Genomic DNA, 16706 nt, shown 5'->3' with positions numbered 1-16706 from the left:
GATACATAAATATTTGAGATTGTTTCTCACCTTTAACAGTTCCTTTTCCTCTGGCTTTTTGGTGCTCATGATGGATTTTCCTGTTTTCACTATTGCATCCATGGAATCTTTGTGCCTCATGATATCCATAGAGAAGGCCTAGAAAACACACTTAAGTGAGTTTGGTTTAAAGCTGAACAAATCACACCCTCAAATAAACTGACCTTATGTGCTTGTAGTTGGGCTGCAGTTTGGTCCTGTCCCAATTTGATTCCACCCATTGACAGTAGCTTACTCTCAGCATCTGTAAGCCATGCTAGTTCAGAATCTGCTGCTTCTTCAAACTGGGTGGAAAACACAAAACAGAATTACTCTCAGGAAATGGAAGACAGCTAAAGTAGAACAAAACGGGGGGCTAGCTGAGGAAAATCACTCCATTCATTCTGCCTCACCTGCTGTGACTTGAGAATGTCTGCGTTGATCCGGTCGACCTGTTGAGTGATGCTGTCACAGACAGCTCTGTATCGCTCATTGTCCTCCGTCACCAGCTTGTCAAGACCTTCTCGGGTGTGCCAGGGAATGAGATCCAGCAGGGAAGTACTCAATTCATTCAGCTTGTCCACTGCAGCTTTTTTGTCTTTCGTCTCCTTTAGCAAAGTCTGGAAAACAGGTTATATCAGTATACATAAAAATGGTGTGGTGTCATCATTGTTGCACGTACCGTAAAATTGTTGTTGTTGTTGTTGTAATGTAAATATCGAGACAAACATTTGCAACATTGCTTTACTGGATGCTTTTATGTCTGATATACTCAAAGTTATGCATCTAATTGAATTGTTTCACCAGTACTGTATTTATTCACCAGTGTGGGGAATTGTAGCACACTATCTAAATAATTTTTACAGCTTACCTTTTGAATGTTTTGGGCTTGAGTGAACTGCTCGCCGATTGGCTCCTGATCCACATAAGAACTGACTTGGGCCTCTGCCTTTACCAGCCAGGTGCTCAGATCCTCATGTGTTTGGTGCAGTTTTGTGGAGAGACTCAAAACACGCTCCAGTGTGTTCAAAACATTTTCACTCATGGAGGTTATCTCAGCATACTTTGTTTTGATTCCATCTAATTTTCCTTGGATAACAACAACCTCATCACCTGTAATAAGAGGACCGTGTATTTATTATAGGGCTTGACAGTGAATGAGCCTTGGTGGTTGACTATTGTTTACTATGAGGGAGTATACCTGTTGTTTGCTTCAATAGTTCCATTCCATTGAAGAGGGCTTGGTCAACATTCTTCTTCCTCAATTCAATATCATTGTGTAAACCCTAAAATGAAAAGTACAACCTTAAAACAGTGACAAGACAAATGTCTTTGGAGATTAAAATATATTGAAACGCGACAACATTTAAAACCAACTGAAAAATGATTAACTTGACAGAAAAGACAAAAGGATGCTGGGCCCGGGAAGAAGTGTGTACCAGTTGCTCTGCCATCTGCTTTTCAAGTGTGTCTACTATGTGGTCCTCCACGGACACTTCCTTCAAACGTGCGTGTGCCTCACTGAGCCAGTTCATGAGGGCCACCTCATCCTCTCCAAAGAGCTGGGCGTTGGCCAGGGCCTGCTGCAGTAACTCGGCTTTCCTTCTGCAGCGCTCCTGCAGCTCGATGTAAGCGGCCTGCGCGGCATCCAACTTGGACTGAACAAAGTCCTTGTCATCAACAGAGCTCACAGCTTTGAGCATCTGACCCAGACTGACAGCATGAAACAGGTCTTTACTGCGATTCATTATCTCCTCTTCTATGGTCTGAGCATGATGGGAAGCAATACGACACAAACAGAAAAGACAAACAGAAAACCAACTGAAATTGAATGGAAATGGAACAAATGAAAAGTAAAAAACATAAAAACTGGATGGATAAAAAACTGGTGACCATGACATGATACGTTACCTTATGATGGGAGATCTGTTCTTCTAGCTTCGATGTTTCCGTGCCAACTGGTTCTGAGTTGGAGAGGCGCTTCTCTGTGGCGGCGAGCCAATCGCTCAGAGGTTCTAAAGTCTCATGGAATTGCTGAGTGACCACCAAAATGCTCTGCAGTTGCTTATGCCTAACACATACAGGATAAAAAATAGTAGTATACAGCATGTTGATGAATGTCTCCTCTTATTTAGGTCAATGGAGCTAACCAATATATTGGAAAGATTTTATTCAATACACAATATCATGCAAAAACATTCTCAAGTATCCATAAAAACAGAATTATATCAAATGTATTAAATTAACTTGGTATTTATACAATGAATAGACTCAACAGCGCGCACACCAACCTGTTCTCAGCTTTCTTGAGCAGAGTGTCCCACCTCTGCCCAAGGGATTGGACCTCTTTTGCAACTTTTTCCCTATCCACAGACTCTGCCAGTTCTGCAACTTTCCCCCCTTCGCTTTTTATCAGCTCCACTGTGGGTTTACGGTCATCCAACAGTCTCTGTAAGAGCTGCCACAACGAACAAAGGAGAAGACTTATTGGACATCATTAAAATGCTCTGAGCGCAGGCGTTTCTTCATGTTGGAAAACAGTCAATCACAGGCACGTATTACATCTCCATTACATTCTTAAAAGCTTTAAGAACCGCAATCAAGTCGAACAATAAATGTCATTTAAAGAAGATAAATTGTAAAGCTGTAATTGTTGGAAACAGAATGGTGTTTTATGTACTGCAAGTGGCACTGAAAGCACACAAGGCATGCTTACTTTCTGCTCTTGTATCTGTGCCTTGACCACTTTGAACTCAGCAGAAGGAGGCTTCTGATTGGCCATGAGCTCCTCCGTGTCTGTCAACCAGCTGAGCAGAGAGTCCAGAGCATCATGGAACCTTCCACAATGCAACAGGGCTTCATGCAGCTGGGCTGAACGCTCAGCGATCTGTGGATGACAAGGTAAAAATAGATCTCAACCATTAGGAGGTCAGTTTAAAACAGTCTCTTGGATAGCACCAGACAAAAATGAATTTTACTAGGACTTCTTTTTTGAGGTTTTACTGAAATGCTTGCTAGTCAAACACATACCTTTTTATTGAGCGTGTTCCACTTTGTGTTAACCTTCTCCAGGTCATCCTCGAGCTTTTTAGTATTGGTGCCTCTGGCGGCGTTCTGGATCAGCCCCTGGCTGATGGAGTTGATGTCTTGGAGTTGTGTCTGCAAAGGATCAATGTCTTCCTTTTGGAAAGCCTGCAATTAAAAGCAAATATAGGATTCTTGGGGGTGCACCATCAGGGAGAACAGACTAGCGATCGTATGGAATGATAGTGGGGACCCCAAAAGCCACTTAAAATGGGCACATGCTACAATTGAATCAGCCACAATTCAATCAAATGCTACCAGGGACAAACTACACTTCCATAAGCCTGTGTAACACAGAAATCCGACAAAAGAACCACAGACTTTTTCACACACAGGAGATGGAAAAAGTGGAATATTCTGTCGGAATAGTTTGGTTTCACCATTTTGAGCCCATGCTGTTCATACAATCACCGTACATGCATTAACACAAAAATTGCGGAATTACAATTAGAATTTATTCATTCATCTTCTGAGCCGCTTCTCCTCACAAACATTCTTCAACAAAAGTCAGACGATTACCGCAACGTGAACTAATGAAGAAACTGATTTTAAAAGCCTCTTCAGAAAAGGTCAAAATATTGTTGGTGTTAATGGATACTGCATAAATCCCCATGAAACTTCATATCTTTATTTGGAAAAGTGGCTTCTACGAGTTAACATCTAAGAATTATATCTCGTATAACTTTACGACTTTTCAGATCCTATTTTTACGCTCACCAGTTCTCTGAACCCATTCATAAAACTATCTCAAAAACTGCCATGACAGTGACTTCTTCCAGATCCTGATGCATAACTTCCACAACATTGCCAGGTTTAGTGCTTTGTTCTACCATTGGAGCCAAGCTTATAGCGGGAGGCAGCTGCTTATAATCACACAGACGGACGGACAGACAAACTTCCATGCAAAACTTAATTCACCTATCATGTAATCAGATATGTACTGCACAGCGCCAACAACAACCCGTTTGAAGATCCCTATCATTCAGTATGTCATGTTCTCTAATGAAGATGATGTCAGAAAGAATAAAGAAGCTATTTTTGGACACCTGTGATGTAGGATAACTTTTACAGTCTACTTCTGGACAAACGGCATTCAGCAGCGCCTCAATCTCTTCCGCATGTTGGAATGCGTGTAAATCTTTGGGCAGGCAGTCCTCCACTGACTTCAGGAATTCTTCCAGCTCTTCCATATTGTATTGGGACACCACTTGCTGCACAGCGCATGGTTTGGTTTGCTGACGGCTATCGATGGGTAGAGTTACAGAGTTTCCGTAAGTCTCAGGCTGTCTCGCCAGCTCAGTGTCTTCCTGTGATGACACACCCTCTAAGAGCTCAGCTGTGGATAACTCTTCATAGTCTGTTAAAGTCTTCGTATACCACCCGGAGGTTTCGTTGAGAGTTCTAAAGGCTGACCCAGAAGAAGATCTCCCTATGGAGTGCTTGTGTTCTCCACAATTCAGAGTAACCTTTCCATTCAAGTTTACCATGTCAGATTGCACCTGTTGTGGCTCTTGAACAAGGCAACCACTTTGGTAAAGGGAATGATTCTCCCGAGTAGGCGTGAACGGGAATTCATCTTGTCCTGAACTTAGGGACCGAAGCCTTTTTAAGTCCCCAGACAAGTGCATGGCCTCTGAAGAAGAGAGGCTCCTTGATCCAGGGCCCGGCTTTCTGTGGGATCGTTGAGCATGACGTTCCCTCTCTACAGTAGGACTATACAAGCCAGAGTCTTCTTCGGATGTCAGAGAGCTGGTCACACTCTGCCCTCTTCTTCCACTGATCAATCCTGGTCTCTCAACACTACCGGAACATAAAATTCCACTGTGGCTGGCATACTCGCCAAGATTTGTAGGGGCAAACGTCCTCCATGACCGCCGATATTTAGGTTGATTTTCTCCACTTTGGGGACGTGCCTTTGGCAGTACTGTATCTGTCGCTCTGATGACATTCCCGTTGAGTTTGAGTCCGTCATATACGGCCCGCTCGTCCAACAAGGCGGGTTTACGAGTACGGAGCTCAAAGGAACTGGAGTTGGAGAGGACTCCATTTCCACACAGGCTGCTAAAGTCAAGAGTGCGGTGGGTGTAGGGTAAGGTACCCGCAAAGTGACGGGATGTGAGGCTACCCTTAGAGCTTGAGTCTATCTGCTCATTGAGTCGCACAGTGTCATAAATGGACCTCTGAGGCACATAGCAGTCATCAATGTTCAGGTCCTCCTCCTCCCCCTTCCCCACGCAGGATGGGTTTTGTCTGAGGCAATCTGGTCGGCTCAGCGGTTTCCCCATGCCAAAACATACACTCTATTGTCTACAAAGAAAAAAAAGAAATCAACATACACTCTATTGTCTACAAAGAAAAAAAAGAAATCTACTATCTGATAGACTTGTTTCAGTGCGTGCGTACTCTTAGAAAATAAAACTGTGCAAATTAGTTTTCTTTTTTAAAATCCCCTATAAATAATAAATATTTGTGTATTTTACATAAAAATAGCATCTCATAAATTATGGTACATGGATATTCAAAAGCGCAGTTAAGTAAATTATATTCCAGTGCTGAAGTTTCATCGATCCATTTAGGCTCTCCCTTTAGGCTTCTCCCTCATTCCACTGACAAAAGTTAATCCCATTTCTTCTGGTTCAAGGTGCATCCTTTTTCCTCTGAAATGTTGGCAGCATCAATCCTGAAAGTCCCAAATGTGCAAAGTGAAATATCCACGCGTGAATTCAGACAGGCTCTTGGAAAAAGTGTGGCTTATTCCTATGTGTGCTGGTACTCGAAGGATAAACAAAACAGCCTGCCCTTTCTCCCTCGCCACTCGGCTTGCAATGACAGACACCCTCCTGGCAGAGGCTTCCATGCCCCGCCCCCGTTCATTATTCCCACAACATCTGCCACAACTCCATTTGTGCTTGGAACTGCAACGGCAAATGCTGATTGGTCAACGCGACCCCCAACCCAACCCCCTTTATAATTCCCCCTTTATGTCTTTGTGGCTTTATGACTTCACTTCTAAGTCATCTTTTACATCCTGACATAATCACTTTTCTTTCATGTTGTATTTTTTCTTTCAGATTGCCTGGCTCTCATCACAATGTTTTCAACTCTGTGTAGATTATCCTTTTTTTTTCATTTTCTTTTCTTCCACAGGACGCTTGTGTTGAACCCTGCAGATACTCTTAATTACTCTGGAATGCTGAGCGAGGCACAGGTCGCAGGTAATTTAACACCGGCTGCCATGCCAAGTGCAAGAAGGGTCTTTTTTTGTCTTGTGACCGGAGTAGAGAGCAGCAAAGCAGCGGGAGGATATCAAGCAGATGATGACAGGAATTTATTTTTGTTGGCCTGATTTTCAGCGCCACCAAACGACAAAAGGAGCAAACAATCTTAACTTCTTTGTCCCGATTATCACGCATGAGTGGAGATGGAAAAAGATGCTGACAGAGATGAATTACCATCTGAGATCTGCCGGGATTAAAAAAAAAGAAAAATGTTCTCCATCATTCTTGAGTTCTTATACAGTTCAATATTTGTTGATGCTGTCTATAATTCTGTACTTTTAAAGTTTGTATTTTATTTCAGCAAGACCAAAAAGTTAGTGCGATAAAAAACCTTTTCATAAATTTTCCCCGAGCTGGACCATTAACCTCCAACTAAATAGAGACAGAGCTCGAATGGCCACTGGACTCAAACTATGCAATCTGCTAATTTTCCCACATTATGAAGTGTTTTGCAGAAATCTCAAATGTATTATACATATAGACTTTATTTTCCTCAGTGCTATGTTTTGCTTGGCCAACAGTTCTTTCTGACATGCTTTTTCAGTCTACATAATACGTGTACACAAAAAAATTATTTCACTTTTGGTAGAATTATTTTCTTCCAGCCAATTACTTAATATTGCCATGAAATTGATGAGAGATCTTTTGGCTTTGTTTTACTGCTTATTTAGCAGATGGAATAAAAAACTAAGACATGAGAGTCTGTGTCAAAGTCATTGTAATGGAATAATAGTTTGAAATAGAAGATCGTCATCTCAGGCAGTCATTGCCACGGCAACCAGAGATAACAAACATTCATGGACTATAATTTCATGAACCAGGCTGATACCCGGCCACCTCTCTATTAATTATTCCATACTTCTGCTTGAATGTGTCTTTGCTGTGTGGCAGTAATTTTTTTTCTTTAACGTAGATGAACTCCAGTGACTAAGAAGATAGATATTCCATTTTAAATGAAAACAGGCTCTGATGTAATGTCTGAAGAGCACGAGTCACCAACGCTATAACCCCCAGCGCATTTTAGTCATTAGAGAGCAAGTGATCACATACAGTACATACAGATAACAGTCCATACAGTATGCACCTTTCACAGGCAAGCTTCTTGAGCTGACGTCAGGCATATCTCTTTCAAAACCTGACCTAAAATGGTAAGAGCCCGTGAAAGAGAGCAACCCAAGAGCCCTTCTTCTCTGTTTATTCTTCTCTCACTTAAGTTAGCAACAACTCTTATCCACAGACTACAAATCAGAGTATGATACCATTAGATTGTGTTGTTTTAAAGCTAGTGCAAAGAAAGTCTGATTCTGCTTTTAACAACCCTTTGACATAAATGAATACAAAGAGGGTTTTCCCACTAATTCCCAGCTGATTCCCAGGACAAAGAGGGGTTGAAAACATCTCCTCCTACCCAGCAGGAATCCCCCATCCTATTAGAATCTTTGCAATTCAAAAGGAGCTGTGACATTGTGGCACCCCCCTTTTGTACCCCCCAAAAACAAAACAATCCTTTGACCTACATATTTTCACAGACACATCTGTGTCACTGGGCCAAAACACATCTGTTTACATTGTTTTACTGTCATGTTATTTAATACTGACCTCAAGTGTTTATCATGTTACAGTTCTGAATGTAGGCTAATCCTCTTTTGGGAATACTGCAAAGGAATTTATAGGCTTTTAAAATATTTGTGTCAAAACCTTGTTAATAGCTACATTTTATCCCTCACTGATAACAATGACGACATGCAAAGTATTCAAAACAGACCTTCAAGATGGATCATGGATATATGGCTGTGATTACAAGGATGACATGTCTAAGTTAAATCCATCAATAATAATATCATAAAAGTTTATATTGTGTATGGGAAAGGCGTGTTTCATCACATATGCCAGTTAGAAGAAATGTCTGATCCAGCATGGCTGTGCCTCAGTGCACAAATCAAGCTTGGATGAGTTTGGTGAGGGAGAACAAAGTTGGTGACCCCGGCCCTCTCTCAGATCCCAACACAATTAAAATACTCCATGACCTCACAGATGTCGGCCTGAATAAATGGGACTGAGATTCCCAGAAACACACTCAAACATATTTGTCCTCAAAAGAGTGCAAGCAATAGAGGCAAAAACTGTTCACCTCTACATTTGCTTTCTTTCCTGGTTGTTACTTGAAGTGAACACATCAGGAAAAACTTGAAGCTGGCTCCAAAGACTTGACATGGCTACAAAGGATGGAAGCCCATATCCATCATCCGGGACTAAAATGACACCCTGCTGGTCACCACCTGGCTGCGTCCCAAAAATCTACCTTCTGCCTTAAGCAATGGGTCTTTTGTTAACGGCTGATTTCTTTGACGAGCATGCAGTCCCTGGAGGATTGTGGCTTTTGTACTCAAGAGGGTTCGAAAGAAAACTCCTGGCCATGTGCTCCATTGTGAGTCGGTGCTATGGAAATGATCTGAATATTTTAGCGCTACTATGAAACTACAAAAGTTGCTTAACAAAAAACTGTGATTGGCTTGATTCTGAACCTGATATAGAATTTTTTTATCTAATTTGTGTCTTGTGGAACAAGATAAACGTTCAGTCACGCACCTTAAAAACCTCCAGTTGTTGATTGATAATGTCTGTCTCCATGCCGACCGCTCCTTGGGAAGCTTCCTTGTCTTCAGCTTTGCAGAGTTGATCTTCCGCCTGTTGAAGTTTTCCACAGAACTCCTCCAGCTTGAGCAGAGTACTCTGCACCTGCCTCTCTCTGCCTTTGGCTCGGTCCATCAGCTTGCCACACTGCTTGCTCAGCGCATCCAGGTCTCTCTTCAGACCCAACAGGTCAGGTGAGGAGTCCGTTTCGAGCATCCTTTTACAGCCATCTCCTGCATCGGCCGTGTTGACCATCAGCGCTTGCAGCTGTGCTAAAAAGCTCTCAATGTTCTCCTGCTGCTCCTTAAGAACAACCAAGTCCAGGTCCACCGGAGCCATGTTGTCCAACTCATCATCCAGGTCTGTGAAGCGGGTGAACATCTCCCGGATGCTGTTTTGGAACTGCCCGATGCCCTGCAATTTACTTTCCAGGACCTGGCATGTCTCCTCTAGCTTCTTGTTAAGGCTGCTGTATTCCTTTTCTAAACTGTCAGCTTGCAGTAACAAGTCTGTCACTCCATCAGCATTCGGGAGATCAACCACGAGGGTCTTTGCCAAGCTCGTAAGGTGTTCCACTTGGTTTTGCAGCCCTTCAAGGCTTTTCTGTTGGGCTTTCATGTTGGTCAAGTTCTTACTGCTGTAGGCCTGTACTCCCTGGGATTCATAAGCATCCAGGAGCTTCTTAGCTCCCTCTAGATGAGCCTTAGTCTCCTTGAAATCTTCATTAAATTCTTTAACTGTATGTGAGATCTTTTCCAAGGATTCTCTTTTGTTCTGTAGACCTTCCAATACACAGTCCACTCTTTTGGAAATGCTTGCCACCTCATTTTTAACTTCATCCGTGTCAGCGTCAGCCACCTCGAGAAGGCTCCCTGCAGCATTGTTCATCTGTTCCACCATCCCTCTGTGCTTGTCCACGTCCTTCTGAAGAGCTTTCACTTGAACTACAGCATCCTCTACAGCAACAGGCTCAACAGCAAGTTTGACTCGACTCTCTTTGGCTTCACACTCCTTCACCCAAGTGTGGAGCTTCTCCACATGCTCCTCAAACTTCTGCGCTTTCTGCAGGGCAGTCTTAAGTTTTTCACCCTGTGCATCGGAGCTCTTTTTCACCTCCTGCCAGTTAGACGAGAGGAGAGACAGTTGACCTTGCAGCGCCAACTTTTCTGCACCATCAGTGTTTTGCAGAAGCATTTCGCCTTCCCCTGCTATTGAACTGTAAGTGGCTTCTTCTTTTCTGAGCGCCACCTGCAGGTTATTGTGCTCATCCAGAGTTTTTTCAAGGACGTCCACTTTGGCAGAGATGGGCTGAGGTTTCGACTGGTCTTGCAGTTTCTGAGCCAGCCATGACTGGAAATCTTTGGAGGTCTGATGAAACTGCTGGGAGCTGGCGAAGGTTGAGTTCAGCTGCTCAATTTGTTTGGCTGCAGCATGACAAAAAGAAGACTCAGAGAGTGTAGACTTCGTCAAGGCTTAAAAATTTGTAACGAGAAGAATGACTCACACTACAATCATGATGTTAATTTTAACAAGAGTGAGTTTCAACAAAAACTAGCTGTAGATGGAGCCACCATTTGTTTTTCTTAACTCTATTGTCATAAAATAAAAATGACAAACCTGCTCTCTCTTCCAGCTGTCGCAGAGGTTTGCTGACTGTCTCCAGCTGCCTGTCTAAGTCAGCTTTTAGATAGTCCTCAGTCACCATCGCTATGAGCTCCGCATGAACGGCTTCAGCCTCTTTCAGCTTCCCCCTCTCCTCCCTCAGCTGGACCGAGATGTTGTGGACATCTTCCAATTGTTTCTTCACCGCATCGGGCTGGGTACTGCTGGCTTGATGCCTGCTGAGCTGATCCTCCAGCTGAGCGGTGGTCTGGCCGAGAGTCCTCAACAGCTCTTGGAACTGCCCCGTCTTCACGGCAGCTTGGTCGATGAGGGCATCTCGCTGATCCAGCTGTCCTATAAGTCCTTGCCATTTCTCAGTAACAGTCGTGAGCTGCTCCCTCACCAGCTTCCCATTTGAGGGGTCCTGGTTATCTGATGAGTTTAAGATGGCAGATGCGGCTTCCTTTAGTTGCTCAAACTGAGGCTTGCGGCTCTTGAATTCGTTCTGTAGGATCTAAACAAGAGAAAAAGTAAACTTGTTCAGTTTGTCCTACTTACTTGATGACTGATTAGACGAAATACCTTTTCATTCACAAGGTCCAAAACCTACCCAACTTATTTCATGAGTCCCATCACAATTGCAAGACAGAAATTGTGAAGGACAGTAAAGGGACAGTATATGAAATCGTACAAAAATAAAGTTGCATTTTATCAAGAAAAAATAAAATTTGTTTTTTGTACATACCTTATATCTACCTTTATACCTTTATTTCTAAAATGTTGTACTTTTGAAAAAACTTAAATTGTGTTTACCTGGACTTGTTGCTTCTGCATTTTCAGCATGTTGGGGTCAATAGAGAGTGGTCCAAGGACACTCATCATCATCTCCTTCTCTGACAGCCACTGACCAAGCTGAAGTTGAGTACTTTGGACAATGTCCAAATTCTTGTTGGACTGCTCCAGGTGCTGCTTCCTCTCCAAGGCGGAGCCACTGATATCTGCCCAAGCAGCATCTACAGCAACAGAGCATGAGTCAGCGTCATTCCGTGAAGTGTCCATATCTCACACTGTGCAGCATTTGGCTATCGAAAGGTGTTAATTTAATTTCAAAAAAGCAGCTCCTGTGACATTCGACGACAGGCAGGGTGCATTCTGGACAAATCACTAGTCAATCACGGCCTCTAGAGATTTTAAAAGTCAAATTATATTTATGGGATTCCATAAAACAACAATGCTTACCAATTTCTGCCAACATCTGCTTCCATTTGTCAGCTTCTTGTGAGTTTGGATGAGTTTCAATCAAGTCAATGAGCTTCTCCCTCAGCTTGTGGAGCTGCGCTTTCTTCTCCTTCATGTCCTCTTCAAACACCTAAAGAACAAACAAATAATTATAGGAAAAAAATATGTTGTATGCTGTCTGCCTGTCCATTCGTCCGTCTTTATTGAATCAATATGAATTGTAATTTCACGCTCGTTAAATTCGGTCTGAGAAAAAGGCTTGCATCTTTATGTGGATTGAAGATATTAACGAGCAGTATTCTTGCTCACTTCGCCGATCTTTAATTATGTGAGATGAACTCAGCTCATAACAGTAAAATCCATGGATGCATCGTTTTTTGCAGCATTTAAACACAAGCTGTTAGAAATTTTCACAGGATTTTTTTTTTTTTTTTTTAAAGAGTACTTGATAACATCTGCTCTCATCACCTTCTGCTGTTCAAGTTGTGTTTTCACTGCATCTTTCTCTGTGGCACCATTCTTCCAAGAAGCTGCTGTCTTTTTCATGTCCTCCAGCCACGTCATCATGTTTTCCGTCTCCTTTTTGGCATCCTTCAGCTCCCGCACGGATCCATTCAGCTCAGCTGCTCGACTCTTCAGAGTGTCACCCAGACAGGAATAGCCCTCATTGACGAAGGACATATTTTGCTGAATTGTCATCAGCTCTGAGGATTTAACACAATTAAAACATGAATAGCGTGTCATTTCTTTGTTTGCAAGTTAACACATTACTGACACAATGGTTAACACGATTAAAACATGAATAGCGTGTCGTTTCTTTGTTTGCAAGTTAACACATTACTGACACAATGGTACACATTACAGACTAATGGGCCCAAACATATTTTCAGAAAGTGAGAGAACAATTTAAGATAAAAATCGGTGTGTTTTAGTGACTTCATGACCTACTTTATATAAATCATATACATAAACTCACCTTGAAAAAAGCTATAGAGGTGACCTCATATCGTAAATGTACGGAGCTTACATTTCAGAATTATGTTAGGACACATACAAATATTTAGAAATGAAATCAAGTTCCAAAGCTTCTCATGCCAAAGTTTTCCCTGGTATAGAACAAACTTCATGTTAGCCATGATTTGATTGCATTGCATGCCCCTAATAACAGTTCAGTACATTATCCAGTCCGACAACATAGCCAAACCGAGGAATGTTAATTTCATTCACTTTGCAATACCCTCTTGCACACTCGATTACCTTTATTGGTTAGGTAGGAATGGCTCGCTGGACCACCACCGTTAGTAAGAGCTAATGCAGAGATATGAGGACAAAGCTTAAGTCAAGGACACATTTCCCAGTTAGCAACGATGCAACATTAGCAATAATAACAATCGTGCACTTTTTTTTTATGATTCATACAGATGGTGTTGTGTGGGATTACCTGTTTTGTTAGGGATCTTCGCTTTGGCAGGGGATGTGAGAATCGCGATGTGGCTACATAGTGAAGATCCTCTATTGTTCAAGTCCTGCACAGCAGGGCCTTTAGATGTCCATTCCTCCAGTAATTCCTATTAAAAAAAAAGTTTTATTCATCAAGATATGTACTGTTGGATAAACGGCAGCTGGAGAGATATAAAATGTTGCTTTCATTACATCTGTTATTTATATACAAATACATTTTGGATTTATCACTTTGACAACTGCATCTGGTGACTCACAGTGACTATTTGGAGGTCCTTCTCCAAACTTTTTGCACTGCAACTTTTCTGCACCACGGGCACTTTCTCATTGGTCTCTTCTAGCCACTTGCTGAGAGCACTGGCCGCAGACCTGAACTCCCCGAGCAGGTCCTGACAGGATGATACCTCCTCTTCCCTGCAGAGGAGACAAAACAAGTCAGCAAGTGTCATTTGTTTACTCTGTGCACATTTTTCATGCACAAAGTTAGGAAATGGGAAGTACTTTTCGTTGAGAGTGTCTTTGAAGGTGCTGAAGATGTTTGAGAGATTATCCATCTTGCTCTGCATCACTGCTTTGTTACCATCTTTGCTCATTTCACACAGCTCCTTCGACAACGTCTGCAACTTCTCCAAATTACTGGCATGTTCAGCCATCTCAGCTTTTGTTTTCTAGAAAAAAAACACATTCTTTGTTGTTTGTTTCAGCAACAGCACCTAAATTGTATTTTTATTGGCAGTCTACTCACCTGCGTTAGCTCAGAGAGTTCTTCAAAGGTTTTCCCTGGCCCGTCGGTCTCATGTAGATCTTGCGAACGCTTCATAACAAACTGCTGGACATTTTCTGCGACCTTCTCAAACTGCTCCACCTTGTCTTTAAGCTGTTCCAGACGTGAAACTTTCTGCTTGTGCTTGTCACACGTGTCCAAGAAGCGCTGGGAGAGGGCATCCATCTTGGACTGCAGGAGTGCCGCGGATGTAGGGTCGGCTGTTTCCACAAACTTCGTCACTTTAGATTTCATGGCTGTGATGCTGCTCTGGCGACTTGCTATGTCCTGCTCTATGGCCTTTAAAAGCACAACATGATATATTTAGAATTTGACTCCAACACTGGAAAATGAACATGAAAGAAAAATACTTACTGTTTCTTTGCTCAACATATCTGTGATGGATGCAGAGTCCAGTGGAATTGTGCCATTCTCTTTCACGCTGGTTTCCACTCCCTCCATCCATCTCATCATCTCATCCAGTCCATCTTGAACACTCATGGAGCGAGTCAAAGTCATCTGCAATTTCTCATTGCGATCACTCACAGACTTGGACAAGTTGTCATACCGCTCCACGATGTCATCTGGAGCACAAAACCAAGTATCCAGTTGTCATAAAAACTTAAATTATCCAAATGATGATTTAAAAAGCAGCTATTAGGACATGTCGACTCTTACCTACTGTCTCTTGGATCTCATCTATGTTGCTCAGCAGGTTTCCATCAGATGAGATCAAAGAATCTGCTGTTTTGCGTAGCGTGTCAATAGCAGTCTGATGTCCGCTCATCTGACCTTGTAAAGCCTGCGGATGACAACATGACGTTCTTAATATGCGGTGAGGAAGATCGAGTCAAAATAAAGCTGTCGTTACAAAAATAATAATGCTTATAACAAATCAAATTTGTGGTGTTTCTTGCCTTAGTGTCCTCCAGCTGTGTCTGGAGAATTTGTGGCTCAGCAGCAATGGCCTCAGACTGCTGCTTCCTCGCCTCCTCTTCGGAACTCCCGAGCCACTTAAGTAGATCCGAACTTGAGTCATCGTATTTCTTATACTTGTCAACGACATCTTTGAGATTGTTGCCAAGTTGATTGCACTGAAATCAATTGAATGATGATTCAAATCAACACATATCTTTCTAAGACAAATGCTGCAACCAAGTGGTAGATACGTGTCACTACACGCAAGTGATTTTCCCAATAAAATACCTGAGAGTGAAGTGTCTTATATCGACTAGCTGCAGAGTCTAGTTTGTCCTTGACAGCAGAACAAGTTCCTGAAGTATCCACTTGCATCAGGCTATTTTTAGCCACTGGGTCAGCGACTTCACATGCTTTTGCCACATCCAGAACTTTCTGGCCCGAAATGGTGATGAAACGAAGGTCTCCCTTGTGAGAGATGACATCCTCTGAAAAGCTCTTCTGTCTGAGAAGTTTGTCATTGAGGAGTTTTAGGGAACCCGCTGAGGCACCCAAATGCTCCACCTCGCCCTCAGCCTGTTTTAACCAGTCCTCAAACTCTTTGCAATCATCCTGAAACTTCTTCAGCTCCTCCTGGACACATTGTACCTGCTTCATCTGCTGCTCAGCTTGGGTGAGAGAGGCATTGTAGCGCCCCTTCAGTTCCAGAATGTTCTTCTCCAGTTTTTCCTTTTCCTGTGGAGACAGAACATCGGCTTGCTTGTCCAGAAGAGCTTGGGCTGACTGGGTGGCCATGATCAAATCCTGTTGCTGAGACAGAATCTCCTGATGGTGAGCCTGCAGCAACAAAAAAAGACATCAAGTATAATAAAAATTGTGTTGTACATTTCCCAGCCACAAAAGCATGACAAACAACTTCACACTCCGATTTGATCTGATAGTTAGAAATAAATTCAATAGTAATATTGTATGTTAGGATGAAGAGCAAAAACATTTTTTTGGCCAAGTGTCAGGTTTGTGTGTCTTGTGATGCAGTAAATCAAACGTACCTTGACTCTTTCATACTGCTTGTCAATATCCATGCAGGCGTCACTTTGCCCATCAAAACCACTTTCACTTCGAAGTAAATTGTTTCCATTTGCATCATCCTTCTTTTCTTTCCGCAACTTGTCTAATGTCTCCTCTGGCAGGTTTCCATTGTCTTTGCTTATGAGGTCTGTTTCATCAATGCTTCTTCCATTTTGATCCCCAATATTTGAGATCCAACCTAGTAGACTTTCTATTTTGTTCTTGCTTTCCTCAAGACGCTCAACAGCTGCAGCCTGAATAGACAATTTGCCATAAAGTAACACAATAAAATATTTGCATTTACATTCTAGTATTATACATTAAAGATGTATAAAGGTGAACATTTGCTGACCTTTTCACTCTCCTGCTTTATAGCAGTGGTTACAACCTTCTCTAAGTCCTTCCTGGACTCCTCAGCTTGCTTTTGGATAAGCTTAGCTTTGCTTTTTGCTTCTTCCAACTTTGTCTCAATATCAACAATTTGCTCCGCCGTCAACTTGCCCTGATTTTCCTCCAAAAACGTTTTCGTACTTGTTATGACCTCATTCAGCGCAGTGGCGTTTGTTAAGACGTCTTTTTGCAAGGCCTTGAAATGAAGCATTCATTAAACAAGAGAAAAGGTTAGAACATGATGTCAATTA

General features: G+C 42.4%; 1 protein-coding gene and 1 long non-coding RNA gene across 22 annotated transcripts in view; one reads left to right on the top strand and one right to left on the bottom strand.

Moving 5' to 3' along the window:
* dst (dystonin) overlaps positions 1-16706 on the bottom strand; it is a 77703-nt gene that overhangs the window by 15905 nt on the left and 45092 nt on the right. For 17 of the 21 annotated variants that reach the window (XM_049736135.2, XM_049736130.2, XM_049736133.2 and 14 more), the window contains 26 exons: positions 16418-16651; positions 16047-16319; positions 15286-15834; positions 14997-15173; positions 14758-14881; positions 14455-14663; positions 14062-14379; positions 13818-13984; positions 13574-13730; positions 13297-13423; positions 13113-13163; positions 12324-12559; positions 11856-11985; positions 11430-11629; positions 10632-11130; positions 8970-10438; positions 3049-3210; positions 2735-2905; positions 2310-2476; positions 1930-2089; positions 1458-1784; positions 1220-1304; positions 890-1131; positions 432-638; positions 204-323; positions 31-138 (listed from right to left, as the gene is read on the bottom strand). In XM_049736135.2, the coding sequence (XP_049592092.1) occupies positions 31-138; positions 204-323; positions 432-638; positions 890-1131; positions 1220-1304; positions 1458-1784; positions 1930-2089; positions 2310-2476; positions 2735-2905; positions 3049-3210; positions 8970-10438; positions 10632-11130; positions 11430-11629; positions 11856-11985; positions 12324-12559; positions 13113-13163; positions 13297-13423; positions 13574-13730; positions 13818-13984; positions 14062-14379; positions 14455-14663; positions 14758-14881; positions 14997-15173; positions 15286-15834; positions 16047-16319; positions 16418-16651 (6669 nt within the window). The remainder of the gene's footprint in view (positions 1-30; positions 139-203; positions 324-431; positions 639-889; positions 1132-1219; positions 1305-1457; positions 1785-1929; positions 2090-2309; positions 2477-2734; positions 2906-3048; positions 3211-8969; positions 10439-10631; positions 11131-11429; positions 11630-11855; positions 11986-12323; positions 12560-13112; positions 13164-13296; positions 13424-13573; positions 13731-13817; positions 13985-14061; positions 14380-14454; positions 14664-14757; positions 14882-14996; positions 15174-15285; positions 15835-16046; positions 16320-16417; positions 16652-16706) is intronic. The other 4 variants (XM_049736141.2, XM_049736147.2, XM_049736152.1 and 1 more) reach the window with 2 other exon arrangements.
* On the top strand, positions 5357-7078 carry LOC125978662 (uncharacterized). Its single transcript, XR_007485107.2, has 2 exons — positions 5357-6317; positions 6456-7078. It is a non-coding gene; the product is annotated as an uncharacterized lncRNA (long non-coding RNA).

Source organism: Syngnathus scovelli, chromosome 12, assembly GCF_024217435.2.
Source record: "Syngnathus scovelli strain Florida chromosome 12, RoL_Ssco_1.2, whole genome shotgun sequence".
NCBI classification, from domain to species: Eukaryota; Metazoa; Chordata; class Actinopteri; order Syngnathiformes; family Syngnathidae; genus Syngnathus; species Syngnathus scovelli.
The sequence above is the reverse complement of the archived record's forward strand: the minus strand, read 5'-3'. Positions and strand labels throughout refer to the sequence as shown.